The 25,980-nt window shown below is 54.0% G+C and overlaps 2 protein-coding genes and 1 long non-coding RNA gene across 5 annotated transcripts in view; 2 read left to right on the forward strand and 1 right to left on the reverse strand.

Moving 5' to 3' along the window:
- LOC125326533 (ALS2 C-terminal-like protein) lies at window positions 1–15,911 on the forward strand. The gene is given in 12 exon segments (XM_048305247.1): window positions 1–177; window positions 393–486; window positions 1,731–1,770; window positions 1,773–1,887; window positions 2,547–2,608; window positions 3,993–4,123; window positions 4,183–4,355; window positions 9,563–9,605; window positions 9,808–9,869; window positions 12,220–12,399; window positions 14,143–14,239; window positions 14,485–15,911. Coding segments are annotated over 12 exon segments (1,149 nt in total). The 5' UTR covers window positions 1–97; the 3' UTR covers window positions 14,557–15,911.
- Window positions 15,860–25,980, reverse strand: part of JMJD4 (jumonji domain containing 4) — a 23,567-nt gene continuing 13,446 nt past the window's right edge. For both annotated transcript variants that reach the window (XM_048306740.1, XM_048306820.1), the window contains exons 5-7: window positions 20,994–21,261; window positions 19,881–20,027; window positions 15,860–17,534 (exon numbers count right to left, since the gene is read on the reverse strand). In XM_048306740.1, coding sequence (XP_048162697.1) covers window positions 17,223–17,534; window positions 19,881–20,027; window positions 20,994–21,261 — 727 coding nt within the window. In that variant the 3' untranslated portion in view covers window positions 15,860–17,222. The remainder of the gene's footprint in view (window positions 17,535–19,880; window positions 20,028–20,993; window positions 21,262–25,980) is intronic.
- Window positions 22,983–25,980, forward strand: part of LOC125327667 — a 5,023-nt gene continuing 2,025 nt past the window's right edge. The window contains exons 1-2 of one of the 2 annotated variants that reach the window (XR_007204348.1): window positions 22,983–23,360; window positions 24,487–24,820. This is a non-coding gene — a long non-coding RNA (uncharacterized LOC125327667). Of the gene's footprint in view, window positions 23,361–24,442; window positions 24,821–25,980 lie in introns of those variants that run through there. The other variant, XR_007204345.1, reaches the window with a different exon arrangement.

Below are 25,980 nucleotides of genomic sequence, written 5' to 3' on the forward strand. Positions count from 1 at the left end.
CAGCCAGCTGGGCCTCAAGGAATTCCCGGTGGAGAAAAGATGGGAAGGGATCTTTGAGCAATTCCTGGAATTCGTCCGCTGCGGCTGCAAGGAGGAAATGGAGGAATCTTTCACGGGATTCCACATCCAAAGCAGCAAGGAGCTGAGGAAATCCCAGGAATACCTGTTCTGCCAAAGGTACCGCAGGCCCTCCTTCCCGGCGAATCCAAGGATTCTCCCGCTGTTCCCCGCTCGGGAGACGGGAGGAGGAATTTTCCACCCTCCACGGGATGTCGAGAGCCATCCGCATCCGTGGAAAATCCGTTCATTCCGATTCTCCCCGTTTTCCCTTTGGATTTCCCATCCCGATTTCTCCCTGCGTGGTTTTCCTTCCTCACCTCCCGTTTCTCCAGGGGCACCGAGGAGATCTCCTGGAAAACCGAAGATATCCTGGAAGAGCTCATCCAGCACCAGGAGCTGGAGTCACTCCAGAGGTATTTGGAGCAGGTAAAAATTCAGTGATTCGTCAAATTGATAAAATCCCAGGTTTTTCCACCAGATCCGGCCAAACTGTGGGCACATAAACCCTGCCGGTGACTTCCAGAGCTTTTCCATAGGATTTGTGGAGAAAAAGCTTCTCCTTCCTGATTTTTGGGCACTTGGAGCAGAGCTCCGAGGCCGGGAAGTGAGGATCGAACTCCATTCCCGGTTCCCAGCCTGGAGCAGGGAATATGCAGCTCCTGGGAATGATTCCTGGCATTCCAGGCTCTCTCCGAGGTTGTTTTTCCCTCTCTCTGGAATATTCCAGCAAATCCTCTCGGAACAGCAAATTCCAGCTGGAAAAGGAGAGGGGAAAGGATTCGTGGCATCCAAAATATCCCAAATTCAGCTGATCATTCCAGGCTCTCTCCGAGGTTGTTTTTCCTTCTCCCACTTTTCCTGGAGCACTCGCTGTTCTCTCTCTGGAATATTCCAGCAAATCCCATCGGAACAGCAAATTCCAGCTGAAAAGGAGAGGGAAAGGATTCGTGGCATCCAAAATATCCCAAATTCCAGCTGATCATTCCAGGCTCTCTCCGAGGTTGTTTTTCCTTCTCCCACTTTTCCCTGGAGCACTCGCTGTTCTCTCTCTGGAATATTCCAGCAAATCCCATCGGAACAGCAAATTCCTGCTGGAAAAGGAGAGGGAAAGGATTTAAGGCAGCCAAAATATCCCAAATTCCAGCTGATCATTCCAGGCTCTCTCCGAGGTTGTTTTTTCCCTCTCTCTGGAATATTCCAGCAAATCCCATCGGAACAGCAAATTCCAGCTGGAAAAGGAGAGGGAAAGGATTCGTGGCATCCAAAATATCCCAAATTCCAGCTGATCATTCCAGGCTCTCTCCAAGGTTGTTTTTCCTTCTCCCACTTTTCCCTGGAGCAGCTCTCTCTGGAATATTTCAGCAAATCCTCTCGGAACAGCAAATTCCTGCTGAAAAGGAGAGGGAAAGGATTCGTGGCATCCAAAATATCCCAAATTCCAGCTGATCATTCCAGGTTCTCTCCAAGGTTGTTTTTCCCTCTCTCTGGAATATTCCAGCAAATCCCATCGAACAGCAAATTCCAGCTGGAAAAGGGGAGCAGAAAGGATTTAAGGCAGCCGAAATATCCCAAATTCCAGCTGATCATTCCAGGCTGCTTCTCCCAGGAGGAGCTTGGGAGCCCTTTTGGGATTTCCCTCCACTCCTCACCGGTAACGTTGGATTTTCCAGGCGCTGAAGTCTTCCCTGCATCCCTTGGGAAAGCTCCTGCGGCTCTGACCGTGGTTTTCCAGGCCACTTATTCCGGGATCGGGGCCACCAGGCACCTGCTGAGCATGGCTCAAGAGGAGGTCAAGTTCTACGCCCAGAAAATTTGGGAATTCTACCAGTAAGTCCAACACGGAGCTTCTTCCGTAGGGCGGGAGCACGGAGCGGAGCTTTGGGGTGGTGGTTTTAGGTTGGTGTTCCTCATCCTTGGGAATTCTTGGGAATTCTTGGGAATTGAGTCGCTTCCTCGAGGTGATGGTGTCCAGCAGAGCCCGAATCCGTGGGGTTGGAGATCCGTGGTGGAAGGAAAAACGGGATCATGGAATGGTTGGGGTTGGAAGGGGCCTGAAAGTTCAGGCAGTTCCAATCCCTTTTCCCTGGATCCACTCCCAGGGATCCAGGGGCAGCCGCGGCTTCTCTGGGAATTCCAGCCCAGCCAGGAATTCCTTCCCGATGTCCACCCCAAACCCTTCCGGGATTCTCTGGGAAATCAAGCCCGAGCCCAGCTCCTTTTCCATCCTTTAACGCTCACCGATGGATCAGGGAATGGTGACCGCTCTGCTCTTCCGAATCCACGGAAATCCGGGAATTCTCAGCCATTCCCGGTGCTTCTGCTGCTCCAGGAGAAACCCCTCCCACACTGGAACGACCCCGCAAGAATTCCAGAGGCTCTCCCGAAAATCCCAGCGGCTGCTGGCCCAGCTGAGCTCCTCGTTCGGGAACGCCGGATTATCCTTAAGAATCCCGGCAAGGAGCTCATCCCGGTTTCCGCTCTTCCAGGGCTTTGCTGCGTCTGGCGCTGGCGCGGAAGGGCCGGGGGCCCTCGGGGACGCGGAGCCCAGGTGGGTGCGGGGCCGGGAGCGCCGCTGCAGCGGCTGCGGGGCCTCTCCTGGGCGGGGGGCTTGGAGCCGGGCTTAGCGCCCGGGGGTCCTGTGTTCGAGCCAGGCTTAGTGCCCAGAGTCCTGTGTTTGAGCCAGGCTTAGTGCCCAGAGTCCTGTGTTTGTGTGTTTGAGCCGGGCTTAGCGCCCAGAGTCCTGTGTTTGTGTGTTTGAGCCGGGCTAGTGCCCAGAGTCCTGTGTTTGAGCCGGGCTTAGTGCCCAGAGTCCTGTGTTTGTGTGTTTGAGCCAGGCTTAGCGCCCAGAGTCCTGTGTTCGAGCCAGGCTTAGTGCCCAGAGTCCTGTGTTTGAGCCGGGCTTAGTGCCCAGAGTCCTGTGTTTGTGTGTTTGAGCCGGGCTTAGCGCCCAGAGTCCTGTGTTTGTGTGTTTGAGCCGGGCTTAGTGCCCGGGGTCCTGTGTTTGTGTGTTTGAGCCGGGCTTAGTGCCCAGAGTCCTGTGTTTGAGCCAGGCTTAGTGCCCAGAGTCCTGTGTTTGTGTGTTTGAGCCGGGCTTAGCGCCCAGAGTCCTGTGTTTGTGTGTTTGAGCCGGGCTTAGTGCCCAGAGTCCTGTGTTTGTGTGTTTGAGCCGGGCTTAGTGCCCAGAGTCCTGTGTTTGAGCCAGGCTTAGTGCCCAGAGTCCTGTGTTTGTGTGTTTGAGCCGGGCTTAGTGCCCAGAGTCCTGTGTTTGAGCCGGGCTTAGCGCCCGGGGTCCTGTGTTTGAGCCAGGCTTAGCGCCCGGAGTCCTGTGTTTGTGTGTTTGAGCCGGGCTTAGCGCCCAGAGTCCTGTGTTTGAGCCGGGCTTAGTGCCCGGGGTCCTGTGTTTGAGCCAGGCTTAGTGCCCGGGGTCCTGTGTTTGTGTGTTTGAGCCGGGCTTAGTGCCCGGGGTCCTGTGTTTGTGTGTTTGAGCCGGGCTTAGTGCCCAGACTCCTGTGTTCGAGCCAGGCTTAGCGCCCAGGCTCGGCTCAGAGGGCCAGCTTTTCCGTAGTTTTCCTGGGAGCACGGAAGCCGCTCCTTCCCGTCGCGTTCCGGAGCAGAGGAGGTGGAAAACGCGGAATCCCGGGAATCAGAACTGGGAATAACCGTGGCAATCCCGGTTCGGGAATTTCGCTCCTGCCGTTCTCTGCTTGCTCCGGGAATGTTTCTCGCTGATTTTTCCGCTGCCATTCCCACAAATCCGGGAGAGCCTGGAAGGGTGGGAAGCTGGAAAAGGGCTCAGCGTGGATTGGTTTGGGCTGGGTGGCCCCGTGATTCCATTGGAATATCTCGGAAAAAACAGGGAAAAGCAGGGATCGGTCTCCTGGGAAAAACAGGGATCAGTCTCCGGCATTCCAGGTTTTTCCCGGTGACTCCAGAATTCTCCTGGAGCACAAAACCCTCTGGGATCCTCTTGGGGCAGCCCGAGCGTGTGCTGGAAATTCGGGAAGAGGGAGCAGAAACGCGGACGACACCTCGGGAATGCTTCTTCCGTGGGCTGCTGGGCGGGGTTGGGAATATCCGGCTGCGTTTCCATGGAGGATCCCGGTTTTTTTGCCGCTCTCCCAGGATCGGGAAGGGCTCCGGCGTGATCCTGGCGCTGATCCTGCCCGCTTGTACCCCGAGCTCTCCATGCTCTACATGCTGGGCCACGAGCGGCAGGACGAGCTCTACGGGCAGGGCATCGCGGAGCTGAGCCGCTTCCCGGACATCCGGCTCCTGGAATTCCTGGATGTGCACAGGTACGGGGGGAGTGGGAATTCCTGCCGGGATGGGCACGGGGAGACGGGGTCTTGGGAATTTCGGATGTGCACAGGTACGGGGAGTGGGAATTCCTGCCGGGATGGGCACGGGGAGACGGGGTCTTGGGAATTCCGGGATGTGCACAGGTACGGGGGAGTGGGAATTCCGGGATGTGCAAAGGTGGAGTCTCGGGAATTCTGGGATGTGCCCAGGGACTCGGGGTCTTGGGAATTTCGGATGTGCACAGGTACGGGGGAGTGGGAATTCCTGCCGGGATGGGCACGGGGAGACGGCGTCTTGGGAATTTCGGGATGTGCACAGGTACGGGGCTGCGGGAATTCCAGCCGGGATGTGCCAGGGACACGGGGTCTTGGGAATTCCGGGATGTGCACAGGTACGGGGGAGTGGGAATTCCTGCCGGGATGTGCCAGGGACACGGGGTCTTGGGAATTCCGGGATGTGCACAGGTACGGGGGAGTGGGAATTCCTGCCGGGATGGGCACGGGGAGACGGGGTCTTGGGAATTCCGGGATGTGCACAGGTATAGGGGAGTGGGAATTCCTGCCGGGATGGGCACAGGGATGGGGCTCAGGAATTCCAGCTGGGATGGGCACGGGGAGACGGGGGCTTGGGAATTCCGGGATGTGCAAAGCTGGAGTCTCGGGAATTCTGGGATGTGCCCAGGGACTCGGGGTCTTGGGAATTCCGGGGATGTGCACAGGTACAGGGTCTTGGGAATTCCAAGGGGGCTCAGGAATTCTGGGATGTGCAAAGGTGGAGTCTCGGGAATTCTGGGATGTGCACAGGTACGGGGGGCGCGGGAATTCCAGCCGGGATGGGCACGGGGAGACGGGGTCTTGGGAATTCCGGGATGTGCACAGGTACGAGGCCGCGGGAATTCCAGGATGTGCACATGTACGGGGTCTTGGGAATTCCGGGATGTGCCCAGGTACGGGGGCGTGGGAATTCCAGCCGGGATGGGCACGGGGAGACGGGGTCTTGGGAATTCCGGGATGTGCACAGGTACAGGGGCACAGGAATTCCAGCCGGGATGTGCCAGGGACATGGGGTCTTGGGAATTCCGGGATGTGCACAGGTATAGGGGAGTGGGAATTCCAGGATGTGCACAGGTACGGGGGTGTGGGGAATTCCGGGATGTGCACAGGTACAGGGGAGTGGGAATTCCTGCCGGGATGTGCCAGGGACGTGGGGTCTTGGGAATTTCGGGATGTGCCCAGGTACGGGGCCGCGGGAATTTCGGGATGTGCACAGGTATAGGGGAGTGGGAATTCCTGCCGGGATGGGCACAGGGATGGGGGTGCGGGAATTCCAGCCGGGATGGGCACGGGGAGACGGGGGCTTGGGAATTCTGGGATGTGCACAGGTACAGGGGCACAGGAATTCTAGCCGGGATGTGCCAGGGACACGGGGTCTTGGGAATTCCGGGATGTGCACAGGTACAGGGAGTGGGAATTCCTGCCGGGATGTGCCAGGGACACGGGGTCTTGGGAATTTCGGGATGTGCCCAGGTACGGGGCCGCGGGAATTTCGGGATGTGCACAGGTATAGGGGAGTGGGAATTCCTGCCGGGATGGGCACAGGGATGGGGGTGCGGGAATTCCAGCCCGGGATGGGCACGGGGAGACGGGGTCTTGGGAATTCTGGGATGTGGAAAGGCGGCGCGCTCGGGAATTCCGGGATGTGCAAAGGTGGAGTCTCAGGAATTCCGGGATGTGCACAGGGACATGGGGGCTTGGGAATTCCTGGATGTGCACAGGCAGGGTCTTGGGAATTCCGGGATGTGCACAGGTATAGGGGAGTGGGAATTTCAGGATGTGCACAGGTACGGGGCCGCGGGAATTCCTGCCGGGATGTGCCCAGGGACACGGGGTCTTGGGAATTCCGGGATGTGCACAAGTAGGGGGGAGTGGGAATTCCGGGATGTGCACAGGTACGGGGCCGCGGGAATTCCTGCCGGGATGGGCACGGGGAGACGGGGTCTCGGGAATTCCGGGATGTGCACAAGTAGGGGGGAGTGGGAATTCCAGGATGTGCCCAGGTACGGGGCCGCGGGAATTCCTGCCAGGATGGGCACGGGGAGACGGGGTCTCGGGAATTCTGGGATGTGCACAGGAGGGGTCTTGGGAATTCTGGGATGTGCACAGGGACATGGGGGCTTGGGAATTCTGGGATGTGCACAGGGACACGGGGTCTTGGGAATTCCGGGATGTGCACAGGTACGGGGGTGCGGGAATTCCTGCTGGGATGTGCACGGGAGACGGGGTCTCGGGAATTCTGGGATGTGCAAAGGCGGGCGCTTGGGAATTCCGGGATGTGCACGGGCAGGGTCTCGGGAATTCCGGGATGTGCACAGGAGGGGTCTTGGGAATTCCGGGATGTGCACAGGCAGGATCTTGGGAATTCCGGGATGTGCACAGGGACACAGGGGGCTCGGGAATTCCAGGATGTGCACAGGAGGGGTCTTGGGAATTCCGGGATATGCACAGGAGGGGTTTCCAGAATTCTGGGATGTGCAAAGGCAGGATCTTGGGAATTCCGGGATGTGCAGAGGCGGGGGCTCGGGAATTCCGGGATGTGTACAGGTACAGGGTCTTGGGAATTCCAAGGGGGCTCAGGAATTCCGGGATGTGCAAAGGCGGAGTCTCGGGAATTCTGGGATGTGCACAGGGACACAGGGGGCTTGGGAATTCTGGGATGTGCACGGGTGGGGCTCTGGAATTCCGGGCTGTGCACGGGCGGGGTGGGGCCGGCCCAGGGCGCGGCGCTGCCGAGGGAAATCGTGGAAGGGATGAGCTGGTGGTGGATCAATGCTTGGATGGGGCTTTTCCCAGTTTTTCCCAGTTTTGCACTGGTTTCTCCAAGTTTTTCCCATTTTTCCCAGTTTCTCCCAGCCTTTCATTGGTTTTTCCCAGCTTTTCCAATTTTTCACTTTTTCCCCCAGTTTTTTCCATTTTCTCCCAGTTTTTCCCAATGTTTTCCCAGTTTCTCCCAGACTTTCACTGTTTTTACCAAGTTTTTCACCTTTTTTCCTGGTTTTTCCTGGTTTTCCTGTTTTTTCCCAGCTTTTCCCGGCTTTCCCCAGGTTTTTCCAATTTTTTCCAGTTTCTCCCAGTTTTTTCCCAGGTATTCCCTGTTTTTTTCCCAGTTTTTCCCAGTTTCTCCCCTTTTCCACTGGTTTCTCCCCGGTTGCCGGAGGAACTCCTCCTCTGGAATTCTTGCCTGGAAGGACGATTTTTTAATGGAAAACTGCTGTTATCCCCACTGATCCCGATTTTTAGGTGCAAAACCCCATTTTTTTAGCTCCCCAAATTCTTTGCTCCGAATCATCCCGGATTTCTGAACCTCTTGGAAAAGGACTGCGGCTCATTCCAGGGCATTTCCTGCAAAAACGTCCCATTCCATACTGGGAATCCAGGAATTCCACATTCCAGCTTGGAGATCCCTGGAATGTCCTGTTCCACGTTGGAATACCGGGATTGGCGCATTCCACTCGGGAATTCTCCTCAGGGGTTTCAGGAGCCCCCGAGTCTCCGTCTGATTCCGACGGAAGTAAATTTGAGGATCTGAAATTCCCAGAATTCCTCATGGATTAGGCCGGGATCATCCCTGAGTGACACAAACTCAGAGGGGAGCTCCGGGAAGGGGATCCTTGGGATGGGAAATCCCAGGGATCCATGGGATGGGAATTCTCAGGGATCTGTGGGATTGGAATTCTCAAGGATCCATGGGATTGGAACTCTGAGGGATCCATGGGATGGGAACACTCAGGGATCCATGGGATGGGAACTCTCAGGGATCCATGGGATTGGAATTCTCAGGGATCCATGGGATGGGAACTCCAGGGATCCATGGGATGGGAGCACTCAGGGATCCATGGGATGGGAATTCTCAGGGATCTGTGGGATTGGAATTCTCAGGGATCCATGGGATGGGAGCTCTGAGGGATCCATGGGATGGGAACACTCAGGGATCCATGGGATGGGAATTCTCAGGGATCCATGGGATTGGAATTCTCAGGGATCCATGGGATGGGAACTCCCAGGGATCCATGGGATGGGAGCACTCAGGGATCCATGGGATGGGAATTCTCAGGGATCCATGGGATGGGAGCTCTGAGGGATCCATGGGATGGGAATTCTCAGGGATCCATGGGATGGGAGCGCTCAGGGATCCATGGATTGGAATTCTCAAGGATCCATGGGATGGGAACTCTGAGGGATCCATGGGATGGGAACTCCCAGGGATCCATGGGATGGGAGCTCTGAGGGATCCGTGGGATTGGAATTCTCAAGGATCCATGGGATGGGAAATCCCAGGGATCCATGGGATGGGAGCGCTCAGGGATCCATGGGATTGGAATTCTCAAGGATCCATGGGATGGGAACTCTGAGGGATCCATGGGATGGGAACTCCCAGGGATCCATGGGATGGGAGCTCTGAGGGATCCATGGGATGGGAACTCCCAGGGATCCATGGGATGGGAGCTCTGAGGGATCCATGGGATGGGAATTCTCAGGGATCCATGGGATGGGAGCGCTCAGGGATCCATGGGATTGGAATTCTCAAGGATCCATGGGATGGGAACTCTGAGGGATCCATGGGATGGGAACTCCCAGGGATCCATGGGATGGGAGCTCTGAGGGATCCGTGGGATTGGAATTCTCAAGGATCCATGGGATGGGAAATCCCAGGGATCCATGGGATGGGAGCGCTCAGGGATCCATGGGATTGGAATTCTCAAGGATCCATGGGATGGGAACTCTGAGGGATCCATGGGATGGGAACTCCCAGGGATCCATGGGATGGGAACTCTGAGGGATCCATGGGATGGGAACTCCCAGGGATCCATGGGATGGGAGCTCTGAGGATCCGTGGGATTGGAATTCTCAGGGATCCATGGGATGGGAATTCTCAGGGATCCATGGGATGGGAGCTCTGAGGGATCCGTGGGATTGGAATTCTCAAGGATCCATGGGATGGGAAATCCCAGGGATCCATGGGATGGGAATTCTCAGGGATCCGTGGGATGGGAGCCCCCAGGTTCCGGTGGCAAATCCCACCCGGAGCGGCTCCGGGAGAGGAGCGAACGCAGCTTCCGAGGATTTGGCAGCTCTGGAGCAGGAGACGGAGGATCCACGGGGATTTCGGATGGTGGCAATCCCAAATCCCGCTTTTCTCCTTCCAGGCACCTGTGGCCGCTCCAGGATCTCCCGCTGAGCTCCGAGCAGGTACGGAAAAGCCTCGGATCCAGCAGGGAATGGGACACGGAATCGGCCTCGGATGAGGACGGAGCTCCATGGAATGAATCCCGGGAATCCCAGCTCCTTGATCCGGAGTCGCCATCCGGGGATTTCCATGGAATTCTTGTGGGATTGTGGCTCCGGAATGTCTGCTCCTGGTATTCCAAGGGTATCCGTGTCTCTTTTCCAGAGGCGCTCCCTGATCAAGGATCAATGTTTCCTGTCTGCCACGGAATGTCTGCAGAAGCTCATGTGAGTCCCGCCCTTCCAGGGAAATCCTGGAATTCTTCCAGAAAATGCCATGAATCCTTGTCCATCCATTCCCAAGGAAATCCTGGAATTCTTCTGGGAAATGCCGTGAATCCCTGTCATCATTCCCAGGGAAATCCTGGAATTCTTCCAGGAAATGCCGTGAATCCCTGTCCGTCCATTCCCAAGGAAATCCCGGAATTCTTCCGGGAAATGCCGTGAATCCCTGTCCATCCATTCCAAGGAAATCCCGGGATATTTCCGGGAATTGCCGTGAATTTAAAAGCCGTTCCAGGGCCGTTCCGTCCGTGATTTCAGGAGAAGTTGTTCGGGATGTTGTTTCCGTTTCAAACGGATTTCCACGGAATTGTTCCCTGTAAGAATTCCATGAGAACACCTCAGAGATGTTGGAATCCGGGAATTCCCTGCTGGGAGGGGCTGGGCTGGAATTCCCAGAGAAGCTGGGGCCGCCCCTGGATCGCTGGCAGTGGATCCATGGGATGGGAGCTCCCAGGGAAGGTGGGGGCAGGAATGTCCCGTTCCACGTTGGAATACCGGGAATGGCGCATTCCACTCGGGAATTCTCCTCAAGGGGTTTCAGCAGCCCCCGAGTCTCCGTCTGATTCCGACGGAAGTAAATTTGAGGATCTGAAATTCCCAGAATTCCTCATGGATTAGGCCGGGATCATCCCTGAGTGACACAAACTCAGAGGGGAGCTCCGGGAATGGGATCCTTGGGATGGGAAATCCCAGGGATCCGTGGGATGGGAGCACTCAGGGATCCGTGGGATTGGAATTCTCAGGGATCCATGGGATTGGAATTGTCAGGGATCCATGGGATGGGAGCGCTCAGGGATCCATGGGATGGGAAATCCAAGGGATCCATGAATTGGAATTCTCAGGGATCCATGGGATTGGAATTCTCAGGGATCCGTGGGATGGGAAATCCCAGGGAAGATGGGAGCAGCAATGTCCCATTCCATCTTGGAATAATGAGCAGGGATGTCCCATTCCATCTTGGAATTCCAGGAATGTCCCATTCCACTTAGAGATCCCGGGAATGTCCCATTCCAGCTTGGAATTCCAGGAATGTCCCATTCCAGCTTGGAGATAGGGGCAGGAATGTCCCGTTCCACCTTGGAATTCCAGGAATGTCCCATGCCATGTTGGAGATCCCGGGAATGTCCCATTCCACATAGAGATCCCGGGAATGTCCCATGCCATGTTGGAGATCCCGGGAATGTCCCATTCCACATAGAGATCCCGGGAATGTCCCATGCCATGTTGGAGATCCCGGGAATGTCCCGTGCCACTCGGGAATGCCCCACCCCACCTGGGAACACCTCCCGGCCCGCCCCGCTGCCTCCTCCCTGCTCCAGCCATTCCATCCATGAACTCCTTGAATTTCCCTTCCCCTTCCCTTTTCCCTCTTCCCTTTTCCTTTTTCCTTCCTTTCCCTCCCTTCCCCTTTCCGTCTTCCCTCTTCCCTTTTCCTTGTTCCCTTCCCCCTTTCCCTTTTCCCTCTTCCCTTTTTCCCTTCCCTTCCCCTTTCCCTCCCCTTCCCTTCCCTCTTCCCCCTTTTCCTTCTTTCCTTTCCCCCTTCCTTCCCTTTTCCCTCTTCTCTTTTCCCTTTTCCCTTCCCTTCTCTTTTCCCTTCCCTTTTCCCTTTTGTTCCCCTTCCGTTCCCCTTTCCCCTTCCTTTCCCTCCCCCTTCCCCTTTCCGTCTTCCATCTTCCCTTTTCCCTCTTCCCTCTTTCCCTTCCCCTTTTCCCTTTTCCCTTTTCCCTTCCCTTCCCTTCCCCTCCCTTCCTTTCCCTTTCCCCTTTTCCCTTCCCTTTTCCCTTTTGTTCCCCTTCCATTCCCCTTCCCCTTTTCCTTTTCCTTTTTCCCTTCCTTTCCCTCCCCTTCCCCTTTCCATCTTCCCTTTTCCTTGTTCCCTTCCGCTTTCCCCTCTTCCCTTCCCTTCCCTTCCCCTTTCCCTCCCCTTCCCCCTTTTCCCTTTTCCCCTTCCCCCTTCCCTTCCCTTCCCTTCCCTTCCCTTCCCTTCCCTTCCCTTCCCTTCCCTTCCCTTCCCTTCCCTTCCCTTCCCTTCCTTCCCTTCCCTTCCCTTCCCTTCCCTTCCCTTCCTTCCCTTCCCTTCCCTTCCCTTCCCTTCCCTTCCCTTCCCTTCCCTTCCCTTCCCTTCCTTCCCTTCCTCCCTCCCTCCCCTCCCCTCCCCTCCCCTCCCCTCCCCTCCCCTCCCCTCCCCCCTTCCCCCTTTCCCTCTTCCCTTTTCCTTTTTCCCTTCCCTCCCCCTTTCCCTTCCCCTCCCTCGTTCAATTCCCGCTTTTCCGGCCGTGTTTGATCCCGGCAGCACCACGGCGGATCCGGGCGCCAAGCTGGCCGTCCTGCGGCAGACGTACGAGGAGCTGCAGAGCGCCGTGAGCCGCGCGCCGCACCGGGAAGCGCCGCACCGGGAAGCGCCGCACCGGGAAGCGCCGCTGCCCATGGACGACCTCCTGCCTCTCCTGATCTTCGTCGTGTCCCGAGCCAAGTGAGCGGGAATTCCGGGATACCTCCGGAAAAGGCGGAGTCGCTCCCAGTGAAAGCGTTGGGACGTGGGCTTGGATGGATGGGGGGGGTTGGATTTCCGGAGGTGCGGGTGGGGGTTGGGATTGAAGCGCTGATGGAATTGCAGGGCCTCGGCTTGAAGGGTATTCCAGGGTTTTCATGGATTCTGAGATTCTTTTATCGTGGAATTCCAGGGTGGCTGTCTCTTATCCCAAAGTTTCCTTGGAAAAAGATTCCTTTTATCACGGAATTCCAGAGTCTTATCCCAGAGAACATCCCAGGGTTTCCATGGACAATGAGATCCCTTTTTGTCACGGAATTCCAGAGTGTCCATCTCTTATCCCAAAGTTTCCTTGGAAAGAGATTCCTTTTATCACGGAATTCCAGAGTCTTATCCAGAGAACATCCCAGGGTTTCCCATGGACAATGAGATTCCGTCTATCACGGAATTCCAGGGTCTCAGCCTAGAGAACATTCCAGGGTTTCCATGGACAATGAGATCCATTCCCTCACGGAATTCCAGAGTGTCCATCCCTTATCCCGAAGTTTCCATGGACAATGAGATCCCTTTTTATCATGGAATTCCAGGGTGTCTGTCTCTTATCCCAGGGTTTCCATGGAAAAAGAGATTCCTTTAATTCCAGTCTTATCCCAGAGAACATTCCCAGGGTTTCCACGGACAATGAGATCCATTCCCTCACGGAATTCCTGAGTGCCAATCTCCCATTCCAGGGTTTCCACGGACAATGAGATCCATTCCCTCACGGAATTCCAGAGTGTCCATCCCTTATCCCGAAGTTTCCATGGACAATGAGATTCCGTCTATCACGGAATTCCAGGGTCTCAGCCCAGAGAACATTCCAGGGTTTCCATGGACAATGAGATCCATTTTCTCGCAGAATTCCAGAATATCAGTCTCTTATCCCGAAGTTTCCATGGACAATGAGATTCCGTCTATCACGGAATTCCAGGGTCTCAGCCCAGAGAACATTCCAGGGTTTCCATGGACAATGAGATCCATTTTTGTCACGGAATTCCAGAGTGCCCATCCCTTATCCCAAAGGATATTCCAGGGATTTCCTGGAAAATTCAAACCCAAATCCTTCCCTGATTCCCTGGATCTGCTTGGTCTCCCAAAAAACTGGGAATATTTCAAGTCAAGGGCAGGAAATCCATGGATTTCTTGTTTTTATGGAATTGTTCCAGTTGGAAAAGGCCTTCCAGCTCCTCAAATCCATCCAATCCATGGATTTTTTTTTTTTTCCCCTGGAATTGTTGAGGTTGGAAAAGATCTTCCAGGCCATCGATCCATGAATCCATGATTTTTTTTTCTATGGAATTGCTGAGGTTGGAAAAGACTTCTAAGGTCATTGAATCCATGAAATCCATGGATTTGTTTTCCATGGAATCGTTCAGGTTGGAAAAGACCTTCCAGGCCATGAAATCCATCAAATCCATGGATTTCTTTTTCCATGGAATTGCTGAGGTTGAAAAGACCTTCCAGGCCATCAAATCCAAGCACCCCTGACCTTCCCGACCCCGAACCCTTTGGAATTCTGGAATTCCGGCATTCAGGAATTCTGCCATCCCAATCACACCAGATCCCACCTGGAATCCACCTCCGGAAAATCAGGAATCAGCTCTGGAATTCCAAACCCGCCCTCCTCCCCCCTGAAATTCCACCGGGGGAGATCGATCCCACATTTGTGGATTTGCTTTTCCTTAGGATCCAACGCCTGGGAGCGGAAATCCACCTGATCCGGGATTTCATGGATCCCGCCAACCACGGCGGAATGTTCGACTTCCTGCTGACGGCTCTGGAGGTGAGGAAACGTTGCCCAGCAATTCCAGCGCCGCCTGACGAGCAAAATTCCAACTTTTCCCCACCGGAATATGGAATTTCCGGGAAGTTCTTCCCTTGCTAGGCTGGAAAATATCCTCATCCTTGGTTCCGAGCGGTTTCATCCGGTTGGAATTAACCTTGGGATCCAGGCAGGAATTCTTCGGCCCACGATTTTGTGGCGGAATTCCCAACTTTTTCCCTCTTTTTCCCTCTGTTCCTCCCCAGTCGTGCTACGAACACATCCAGAGGCTGCGGCTGCACCCGAGGGAGAGCGGCCGCCGTTCCCAGAGCTCCTGATCCGCCGGGAAAAGGCGCCTTTCCCCAAGGCGGCCGGAAAAAGCGGGAACTGCGGCCCTGCTGCCCTTCCCAAAGGGAAGAATTCCCGAGGTTTTCCCCATCCTAAAGCACTCCCTGGAATTCCCTCAGCCAACCTCTGGGAATTCTTTCCAAGCTGAGGTTTCCTTCTTAGAATTTGATCCCCTTTTCCCACAAAAAATTCCTGGGAAAAATCTGGTCCTGCTCGGGATGGATTTTTGGGCGGAATTCCCAGAAAAAGAAGGAATTTAGTTGGGAAAAGCCACAAAATCCAATTTTGGATGGGATCTTTCCTTGGTGGGACCAGGAGAGCTCATCCCAAAAAATTCCCCCTAAAAAATCCAGGAGCAAACACAGCTGGAAAAAGCGGGAATTGCGGCCCTGCTGCCCTTCCCAAAGGGAAGAATTCCCGAGGTTTTCCCCATCCTAAAGCACTCACTGGAATTCCCTCAGCCAACCTTTGGGTTGGAAGGAAGAAAAATTCCTTCTTTTTCTGGGAATTCTTTGCAAGCCAAGGGGTTTTTTTTGTCATTTGATCTCCATTTCCCACAAAAAATTCCCAGGAAAAATCTCCTGGTCCTGCTCGGGATGGATTTTTTGGCAGAATTCCCAGAAAAAGAAGGAATTTACTTGGGAAAAGCCACAAATTCCATTTTTGGGATTCCTTGGCAGGGCCAGCAGAGCTCATCCCAACGCTCCCAGAAATTCCTGGAATGAGAGGGCGATTTTTCCCGCCCCTCCTTTTCCTCCTTTTCCCAACTCGGGGCCTCTCCATCCCCTTCGGAAGCTGCTATTCCCGAATTTCCACCTTTCCTGCTGCTCCAGGATTCCCGTTTATCCCTGGGAGCGCTCGGGGGCGGCACCGCCGCACCTCGGCTCATCCCGCGCTGCTTCGGAATTCCGGAAAAAACGCCGGATTCCTCCGGAAATTTTGGGGAAATTCTGGGGAAAAGCAGGAATATCAATCCCAAATCCAGCTGCTTCCGTGCCCTGTCGAAACCTGGAATGGCTTCGTGCTCGGAGCACAACCAGGCTGGAATTCACCTTGGAAAAGGAACCTTTGGAATATTCCAGATGGAATATTTGGGATGCCATTGTGGCGTTTGTAGTGGAAATCCCTTTTCCGGACAGGTTTTATCCCGCTTTTTTTTTTTTTTTTTGGAAATTTTCCCATGGAATTCTCCCCTTGTCCCGATGATTCCCAGAAAACCAAACTGCCCAGGCTTTTTCCCGCTGTTTTTCCCGGAATTTTCGGCTTTAGTAAAGAGCACACGGATTACAGGGATCAAGGAATGCCTCTGGATCTTTATTTCAATAAAGCTTTGGAATTCCGACCATTCCCGGCCCCGTCTTCTCCTTGTTCCAATCGCCGGCGGCTTCTTCTTTGGGAATTTCCACATTCCGGGAACGCGGCTCCTTGAGATTCCTGGGAATGAGGAATTGGAAGTCCAAAGCTTTCGAGAAAATGGGAATTTTGTGCTTCTGTTCCCTGCTGGATCCATGGATTAAGCCGGGCTTAACAGCGGGAATACACCACCAAATCCAGGCTTTTCTTCCCGAAAATCCGCTTCCGAGCCTCGTTCCGAGCCTCCGGGGAACCTCCCTCGATTCACTGCCCGGCTGGGAAAACGGGAACAGCTGGGAATTGAATTCCAGAGGCGCCTAAAACCGGGATTCTCCCGGCTGGGATGCGTTCATTCCAAAAAATTCCGGGTTTTCCATCCGTTTTTCCATGCTCTGGGGAAGGGATTGTAATTCCAAACTCCAAAATGCCGACTTCCTCCTAGGAAAGGCCATGCAAAGGGCAGGGGCGTGGAAATTCCAAGGAATTCTCTGGAAAACCACGTGGATCCTCCGATTTTCCTTCGGAAAAAATTCCCGAAACTTCCCAAGTTTTTTTTCCTCTCCTTTCATTCCCAAGGGAGTTCTTGAGGAAGAGGATCCAGCTGGTGGGGCCCGAAGGTAACAGTGCGCAGCCGTTTGTGCTTCCAGGGGGTTCTGGATTCCAAGGAAAAGCAGGAATTGGGATGGGGGGTGGGGGGGGAGGTGTTCCACTGGGAATATCTGGCGGAATTCCGGCTGGGAATTGTGCTGTGGAAGCATGCAGGAGGTGCTTGCATTCCCTGGCCGATCCCATCTTTTCCCGGAGGGGAGCGGAGCAGGGAATGCTGGGAGCGTGTTGGCGTTCCCACTTTTTGGCCGGATGCCTCGAGGCGCCCTCTGCTCCCAGCTGAACGGAGGTCGAGTTCAAAGGGAATCCTGAGCCTCTCCGGCTTTGGAGATGCCGCTTTGGAAGACACGGAGTCAGCATTCCCAAACCCAGCTTCCATGGAAGCTCCAGCTGCCGGAATTCCCTAAAAAAAGAGGCTGGAAAAGCTGAGCTGGAAGCAGGAGTGGTTTTAACAGAACTGAGCCGGAGCAAAGCTGAGCTTAAGCGCAGGGAATTTGCTGCATTCCAACGCCAGGCTCGAGCCGTCGGGAATTTTTGCCCTGAGTGCTGCTCCTAATCCTAAGGAAGTTTGGGATTTTCCATAATTCCTCCGAACCAAAACTTCGGGAATGCTCTCCCTCCTCTGAAGCGAAGCTTTGGGAATTGGAGGAGCCCGTTTAGTCCCAAGGCTTTGGAAAAGAGCCGGAAAAGCGGGAATTCAGAGCAGGGCCGCGTCGATGGCGGCTTCCAGGCGCTGGAGCAGAGCCTCGGGAGAAGGAGAGAGGGAAGTGAGATCCAGCTTGTGGAAATCCTCGTTAGCGCTTAACGAGCTCAGCACCTTCACCGTCCTCTTGAGGTCGAACACGGCGTGCAGCATTCCCAAGGTGGAGATGGCGGCTTTGGAAGCGTTGCGGGAGGAGGATTCCTCGTCCAGGCCCTTCTCCAGGAGGGAGACGCGGTTCTCGGCGATGACTTTGAGGAAGTTGTAGAATTCCTTGTAGTCGATGCCGGTGCAGGATTTCATGATCAGCTGGAGGGGGCGGAATGAAATGGGAATAACGGTGGGGAAATGTCAGGAGCAATTCCTGGAATGTTACAGGAGAAATCCCCCCAAAATTCCAGGAAAAATCCCCCAAAAAATCCCAGGAAAAATCCCTCAAAAATCCCAGGGAAAATCCCCCAAAAAATCCCAGGAAAAATACCAAAAAAGTTACAGGAAAATCCCCAAAAAATCCCAGGAAAAATCCCAGGGAAATCCCTCAAAAATCCCTGAAAAAAGTCCCCAAAAATTCCCAGGAAAAATCCCCCAAGAGTGATAGGAAAAATCCCAAAAAATCCCAGGAAAAATCCCCCAAAAATCCCAGGGAAAATCCCCCCAAAAATGCCAGGAAAAATACCAAAAAAGTTACAGGAAAATCCCCAAAAAATCCCAGGAAAAATCCCCCCAAAAATCTCAGGAGAAGTACCAAAAAATCCCAGGAAAAATACCAAAAAAGTTACAGGAAAATTCCCCAAAAAAATCCCAGGAAAAATCCCAGGGAAATCCCTCAAAAATCCCAGGAAAAATCCCAGGAAAAATCCCAGGAAAAATCCCTCAAAAATCCCTGCAAAAAGTCCCCAAAAATTCCCAGGAAAAATCCCCCAAGAGTGATAGGAAAAATCCCAAAAAATCCCAGGAAAAATCCCCCAAAAATCCCAGGAGAAATACCAAAAAATCCCAGGAGAAATCCCCAAAAAGTTACAGGAAAATTCCCAAAAATTCCCAGGAAAAATCCCCCAAAAGTTATAGGAAAAATCCCAAAAAATCCCAGGAAAAATCCCCCAAAAATCCCAGGGAAAATCCCCCCAAAAATGCCAGGAAAAAATCCCCAAAAATCCCAGAAAAAAGTCCCCAAAATCCCAGGAAAAAATCCCCAAAAATCCCAGGGAAAATCACAGGAAAAATCCCCCAAAAAATCCCCCAAAAAATCCCAGGAAAAAATCCCCAAAATGTTAGAGGAAAAATCCTCAAAAAATTCCCCAAAAATCCCAGAAAAAATCCCCAAAAATCCCAGAAAAAAATCCCCAAAAAATCTCAGGAAAAAATCCCCAAATATCCCAGGGAAAATCCCAGGAAAAATCCCCCAAAAAATCCCAGGAAAAATCCCCAAAATGTTAGAGGAAAAATCCTCAAAAAATTCCCCAAAAATCCCAGAAAAAAATCCCCAAAAATCCCAGGAAAAAATCCCCCCAAAATCCCAGAAAAAATCCCCAAAAATCCCAGGGAAAATCCCAGGAAGAATCCCCAAAAATCCCAGGAAAAAAAAAAAATCCCCAAAAATCCCAGAAAAAAATCCCCAAAAATCCCAGAAAAAAATCCCCAACATCCCAGGAAAAAATCCCAAAAAGTTCCAGGAAAAAATCCCCAAAAGTTCCAGGGAAAATCCCAGGAGAAATCCCCCAAAAAATCCCAGGAAAAAAAAAAAAAACAACACAAAAATCCCAGGAAAAAATCCCCAAAAATCCCAGAAAAAAATCCCCAAAAAATCCCAGAAAAAAATCCCCAAAAAATCCCAGAAAAAAATCCCCAAAAATCCCAGAAAAAAATCCCCAAAAAATCTCAGGAAAAAATCCCCAAATATCCCAGGGAAAATCCCAGGAAAAATCCCCCAAAAAATCCCAGGAAAAATCCCCAAAATGTTAGAGGAAAAATCCTCAAAAAATTCCCCAAAAATCCCAGAAAAAAATCCCCAAAAATCCCAGGAAAAAATCCCCCCAAAATCCCAGAAAAAATCCCCAAAAATCCCAGGGAAAATCCCAGGAAGAATCCCCAAAAATCCCAGGAAAAAAAAAAAAATCCCCAAAAATCCCAGAAAAAAATCCCCAAAAATCCCAGAAAAAAATCCCCAACATCCCAGGAAAAAATCCCAAAAAGTTCCAGGAAAAAATCCCCAAAAGTTCCAGGGAAAATCCCAGGAGAAATCCCCCAAAAAATCCCAGGAAAAAAAAAAAAAACAACACAAAAATCCCAGGAAAAAATCCCCAAAAATCCCAGAAAAAAATCCCCAAAAAATCCCAGAAAAAAATCCCCAAAAATCCCAGAAAAAAATCCCCAAAATCCCAGGAAAAAATCCCCAAAAAATCCCAGAAAAAAATCCCCAAAAATCCCAGGAAAAAATCCTGTCATTTCCCATATTCCCCAGCCAACATTCCAACCTCGATCCATCCAACCCACCTCACCATTCCCAAACTTTCCCAGGGAATATTTCCCAGCACAGCCAAAGCTCTCCCCCATCTCCCGCTTCCTTCGCAACACCGACATTCCCGTGTCGGAGGTGAAAGGCTCCGCTCCGCCCGTGGAATCCCGGAATTCCGGAGATCCGGGATCCGCCTCTACCTGGCACTGGAGGTGCCGCTCATCCACGGGATCTTTCCAGCGGCTGATTTCCCGCTGGACGGCCGCCAGCTCATCCTGCAGGAAGCTCCACATGACGGCCACGTTGCAGCCGTTGACCCAGTTGTGGTTGATGGAAATGGTGTCTTCCTGAGGGAAAAAATTCGGGAGAACAGCGGGACGATGGGGAATTAACGCTCGGTGAAGTCGGGAGGATTGGAAGGAATCGGCCGTGCCAGAATTCCCGTTCCCGACAAAGGGAAACGCTTCCTTGGCAGCGGAATGGGTTGGGAATTGCTTCTTTTCACATCCCCGAATATCCCGAATCCCACAAATCCCGAAGGCGGCGGGGCCAGAGGGAAGCGGGGGTTGGCGTTGGGATGGAATCCCCCGGGAATGCTTTGTCGCTGTTCCATGATTCCGTTAAAAATTCCCACTTGGAAGCGGGATCGACAACCGCAGCCTGGCTGCGGCTCCCGCACCATCCCGTTCCTGAGGGGCTGGAAGCATTTCCCGGCTCAAGAGCGGGAAAATGGGATGCAGGCAGCTTCTGCCATGGAATCCTGCCCTACGTCCCGCTGTTCCAAGGAGCTTTCGATGGTTTAACATCCCAGAATTCCCGAATGGTGTGCGATGGAGGGGATCTTAAGGATCATCCCATTCCACAGGCACGGACACTTCCTGATATCCCAGGTTGCTCCAAGCTGGAATTTCTCCCTCCCGGGAAGGATTTCCATCCCTTCCTTTTTCCCCATAATTTTCCTCCTCCTCCCCCCAGTTCCACACCATGGAATTCCTGGAATGTTTCGGCTTGGGAAGGACCCTACGGATCATCCCATTCCCAGCCATTCCATGGGCTGGACACTTCCCGCCTATCCCAGATTGCTCCAAGCTGACCTTGGCCACTTCCAGGGATCCAGGAGCTTCTCCAGGAATTCCATCCCAGTGCCTCAACTCCTTCCCAACACCCCTTAGGAGACCAAATCCGCTTTTCCCTCTCCACCTCCCCAAATCCTCGACATCCCAAGAAAACCTTTGGAATTCCGCTCCCATCAGCCAAGAAGAAGCAGCTGCTCCGAGCGGGAACAATTCCCAGTGGGATGCACATTCCCTCACCAGGTTATAAACCTGATGGTGCCATCCGCTGGGAACGAAGACGATCTCTCCAGATTCCTGGATAATTTCCAGAGGGGGCTGGCTCTGGCTGTAACGGGGATAAATCCGCTTATCCCGAAGATCCGGAGCCGTCACGTCGAAAGGAAGATTCCCGTGGCAATCCTTCAGGAATTCCTCGTGGCCCGCGGGATAGAGCAGCCAGCGCTTCCTCCCGCAGATGTTGGCGGACCAGCTGTAGGAGCGGAAGACGTCGGCGTGGAACGGGGTCCTGGAAAAGCAGGGATGGGCGGGAAGTTAATCCCGGGAAAAGCAGGGATGGGTGGGAGGTTAATCCCGGGAAAAGCAGGGATGGGCGGGAAGTTAATCCCGGGAAAAGCAGGGATGGGTGGGAGGTCAATTCCGGGAAAAGCAGGGATGGGCGGGAAGTCAATCCTGGGAAAATCAGGGATGGGTGGGAAGTTAATCCCGGGAAAAGCAGGGATGGGCGGGAGGTCAATCCCAAGGGAAGCAGGGATGGGTGGGAGGTCAATCCTGGGAAAAGCAGGGATGGGTGGGAAGTTAATCCCGGGAAAAGCAGGGATGGGCGGGAGGTCAATCCTGGGAAAAGCAGGGATGGGTGGGAGGTCAATCCCAAGGGAAAAGCAGGGATGGGCGGGAGGTCAATCCCAAGGGAAAAGCAGGGATGGGTGGGAGGTCAATCCCAAGGGAAAAGCAGGGATGGGCGGGAGGTCAATCCCAAGGGAAAAGCAGGGATGGGTGGGAAGTCAATCCTGGGAAAAGCAGGGATGGGTGGGAGGTTAATCCCGGGAAAAGCAGGGATGGGCGGGAAGTTAATCCCGGGAAAAGCAGGGATGGGTGGGAGGTCAATTCCGGGAAAAGCAGGGATGGGCGGGAAGTCAATCCTGGGAAAATCAGGGATGGGTGGGAAGTTAATCCCGGGAAAAGCAGGGATGGGCGGGAGGTCAATCCCAAGGGAAGCAGGGATGGGTGGGAGGTCAATCCTGGGAAAAGCAGGGATGGGTGGGAAGTTAATCCCGGGAAAAGCAGGGATGGGCGGGAGGTCAATCCTGGGAAAAGCAGGGATGGGTGGGAGGTCAATCCCAAGGGAAAAGCAGGGATGGGCGGGAGGTCAATCCCAAGGGAAAAGCAGGGATGGGTGGGAGGTCAATCCCAAGGGAAAAGCAGGGATGGGCGGGAGGTCAATCCCAAGGGAAAAGCAGGGATGGGTGGGAAGTCAATCCTGGGAAAAGCAGGGATGGGTGGGAGGTTAATCCCGGGAAAAGCAGGGATGGGTGGGAAGTTAATCCCGGGAAAAGCAGGGATGGGCGGGAGGTCAATCCCAAGGAAAGCAGGGATGGGTGGGAGGTCAATCCCAAGGGAAAAGCAGGGATGGGCGGGAGGTCAATCCCAAGGGAAAAGCAGGGATGGGTGGGAAGTCAATCCTGGGAAAAGCAGGGATGGGTGGGAGGTTAATCCCGGGAAAAGCAGGGATGGGCGGGAAGTTAATCCCGGGAAAAGCAGGGATGGGTGGGAAGTCAATCCTGGGAAAAGCAGGGATGGGTGGGAGGTCAATTCCGGGAAAAGCAGGGATGGGTGGGAGGTCAATCCCAAGGGAAGCAGGGATGGGTGGGAGGTCAATCCCAAGGGAAAAGCAGGGATGGGTGGGAGGTCAATCCTGGGAAAAGCAGGGATGGGTGGGAGGTCAATTCCGGGAAAAGCAGGGATGGGCGGGAGGTCAATCCCAAGGGAAGCAGGGATGGGTGGGAGGTCAATCCCAAGGGAAAAGCAGGGATGGGTGGGAGGTCAATCCTGGGAAAAGCAGGGATGGGCGGGAAGTTAATCCCGGGAAAAGCAGGGATGGGTGGGAGGTCAATCCCAAGGAAAGCAGGGATGGGCGGGAAGTCAATCCCGGGAAAAGCAGGGATGGGTGGGAAGTTAATCCCGGGAAAAGCAGGGATGGGTGGGAAGTTAATCCCGGGAAAAGCAGGGATGGGTGGGAGGTCAATCCCAAGGAAAGCAGGGATGGGCAGGAGGTCAATCCCTGGGAAGGCTGAGAGGGATTGGAGTCGTTGGGAAGCTGAGATGGGGATCCCGAAATTCCGCTGGAATTTGGGTTGGCTGATGGAGTTTGATCCTTTCAGACCCCCCTGTATCCCTGCTGATCCCAAACCTTCTCCTCCTCTGGAATTTGGGTTGGATGATGGAATTTTAGCTGTTAAAAGGTCACTGGATCCATGCTGATCCCAAAATTCCTCTGGAATCTGGGTTGGACGATGGAGTTTGGTCCATTAAAAAGCCATTGGATCCATGCTGATCCCAAAATTCCTCATGGAACGGGGTCCTGGGAAAAGCAGGGATGGGCGGGAGGTCAATCCCGGGAAAAGCAGGGATGGGTGGGAGGTCAATCCCAAGGAAAGCAGGGATGGGTGGGAAGTTAATCCTGGGAAAAGCAGGGATGGGTGGGAGGTTAATCCCGGGAAAAGCAGGGATGGGCGGGAAGTCAGTCCTGGGAAAAGCAGGGATGGGTGGGAAGTCAATCCTGGGAAAAGCAGGGATGGGCGGGAAGTCAATCCTGGGAAAAGCAGGGATGGGCGGGAAGTTAATCCCGGGAAAAGCAGGGATGGGTGGGAAGTTAATCCCGGGAAAAGCAGGGATGGGTGGGAGGTCAATCCCGGGAAAAGCAGGGATGGGTGGGAAGTCAGTCCTGGGAAAAGCAGGGATGGGTGGGAGGTCAATCCTGGGAAAAGCAGGGATGGGTGGGAAGTCAGTCCTGGGAAAAGCAGGGATGGGTGGGAGGTCAATCCCGGGAAAAGCAGGGATGGGTGGGAAGTCAGTCCTGGGAAAAGCAGGGATGGGTGGGAAGTTAATCCTGGGAAAAGCAGGGATGGGTGGGAGGTCAATCCCAAGGGAAAAGCAGGGATGGGTGGGAGGTCAATCCCAAGGAAAGCAGGGATGGGTGGGAAGTCAATCCTGGGAAAAGCAGGGATGGGTGGGAAGTCAGTCCTGGGAAAAGCAGGGATGGGTGGGAGGTCAATCCTGGGAAAAGCAGGGATGGGTGGGAAGTCAGTCCTGGGAAAAGCAGGGATGGGTGGGAGGTCAATTCCGGGAAAAGCAGGGATGGGTGGGAAGTTAATCCCGGGAAAAGCAGGGATGGGTGGGAGGTCAATTCCGGGAAAAGCAGGGATGGGTGGGAGGTCAATCCCAAGGGAAGCAGGGATGGGTGGGAAGTCAATCCCAAGGGAAAAGCAGGGATGGGTGGGAGGTCAATCCTGGGAAAAGCAGGGATGGGCGGGAAGTTAATCCCGGGAAAAGCAGGGATGGGTGGGAGGTCAATCCCAAGGAAAGCAGGGATGGGCGGGAAGTCAATCCCGGGAAAAGCAGGGATGGGTGGGAAGTTAATCCCGGGAAAAGCAGGGATGGGTGGGAAGTTAATCCCGGGAAAAGCAGGGATGGGTGGGAGGTCAATCCCAAGGAAAGCAGGGATGGGCAGGAGGTCAATCCCTGGGAAGGCTGAGAGGGATTGGAGTCGTTGGGAAGCTGAGATGGGGATCCCGAAATTCCGCTGGAATTTGGGTTGGCTGATGGAGTTTGATCCTTTCAGACCCCCCTGTATCCCTGCTGATCCCAAACCTTCTCCTCCTCTGGAATTTGGGTTGGATGATGGAATTTTAGCTGTTAAAAGGTCACTGGATCCATGCTGATCCCAAAATTCCTCTGGAATCTGGGTTGGACGATGGAGTTTGGTCCATTAAAAAGCCATTGGATCCATGCTGATCCCAAAATTCCTCATGGAACGGGGTCCTGGGAAAAGCAGGGATGGGCGGGAGGTCAATCCCGGGAAAAGCAGGGATGGGCGGGAAGTCAATCCCAAGGAAAGCAGGGATGGGTGGGAAGTTAATCCTGGGAAAAGCAGGGATGGGTGGGAGGTTAATCCCGGGAAAAGCAGGGATGGGCGGGAAGTCAGTCCTGGGAAAAGCAGGGATGGGTGGGAAGTCAATCCTGGGAAAAGCAGGGATGGGCGGGAAGTCAATCCTGGGAAAAGCAGGGATGGGCGGGAAGTTAATCCCGGGAAAAGCAGGGATGGGTGGGAAGTTAATCCCGGGAAAAGCAGGGATGGGTGGGAGGTCAATCCCGGGAAAAGCAGGGATGGGTGGGAAGTCAGTCCTGGGAAAAGCAGGGATGGGTGGGAGGTCAATCCTGGGAAAAGCAGGGATGGGTGGGAAGTCAGTCCTGGGAAAAGCAGGGATGGGTGGGAAGTCAGTCCTGGGAAAAGCAGGGATGGGTGGGAGGTCAATCCTGGGAAAAGCAGGGATGGGTGGGAAGTCAATCCTGGGAAAAGCAGGGATGGGTGGGAAGTCAGTCCTGGGAAAAGCAGGGATGGGTGGGAGGTCAATCCTGGGAAAAGCAGGGATGGGTGGGAAGTCAGTCCTGGGAAAAGCAGGGATGGGTGGGAGGTCAATTCCGGGAAAAGCAGGGATGGGTGGGAGGTCAATCCTGGGAAAAGCAGGGATGGGCGGGAAGTTAATCCTGGGAAAAGCAGGGATGGGTGGGAAGTCAGTCCTGGGAAAAGCAGGGATGGGTGGGAGGTCAATCCCGGGAAAAGCAGGGATGGGTGGGAAGTCAGTCCTGGGAAAAGCAGGGATGGGTGGGAGGTCAATCCTGGGAAAAGCAGGGATGGGTGGGAAGTCAGTCCTGGGAAAAGCAGGGATGGGTGGGAGGTCAATCCCGGGAAAAGCAGGGATGGGTGGGAAGTCAGTCCTGGGAAAAGCAGGGATGGGTGGGAGGTCAATCCCAAGGAAAGCAGGGATGGGTGGGAAGTCAATCCTGGGAAAAGCAGGGATGGGTGGGAAGTCAGTCCTGGGAAAAGCAGGGATGGGTGGGAGGTCAATCCTGGGAAAAGCAGGGATGGGTGGGAAGTCAGTCCTGGGAAAAGCAGGGATGGGTGGGAGGTCAATCCTGGGAAAAGCAGGGATGGGTGGGAAGTCAG

The sequence above is a fragment of the Corvus hawaiiensis genome, chromosome 1 (genome assembly GCF_020740725.1).
Source record: "Corvus hawaiiensis isolate bCorHaw1 chromosome 1, bCorHaw1.pri.cur, whole genome shotgun sequence".
Lineage (NCBI taxonomy): Eukaryota > Metazoa > Chordata > Aves > Passeriformes > Corvidae > Corvus > Corvus hawaiiensis.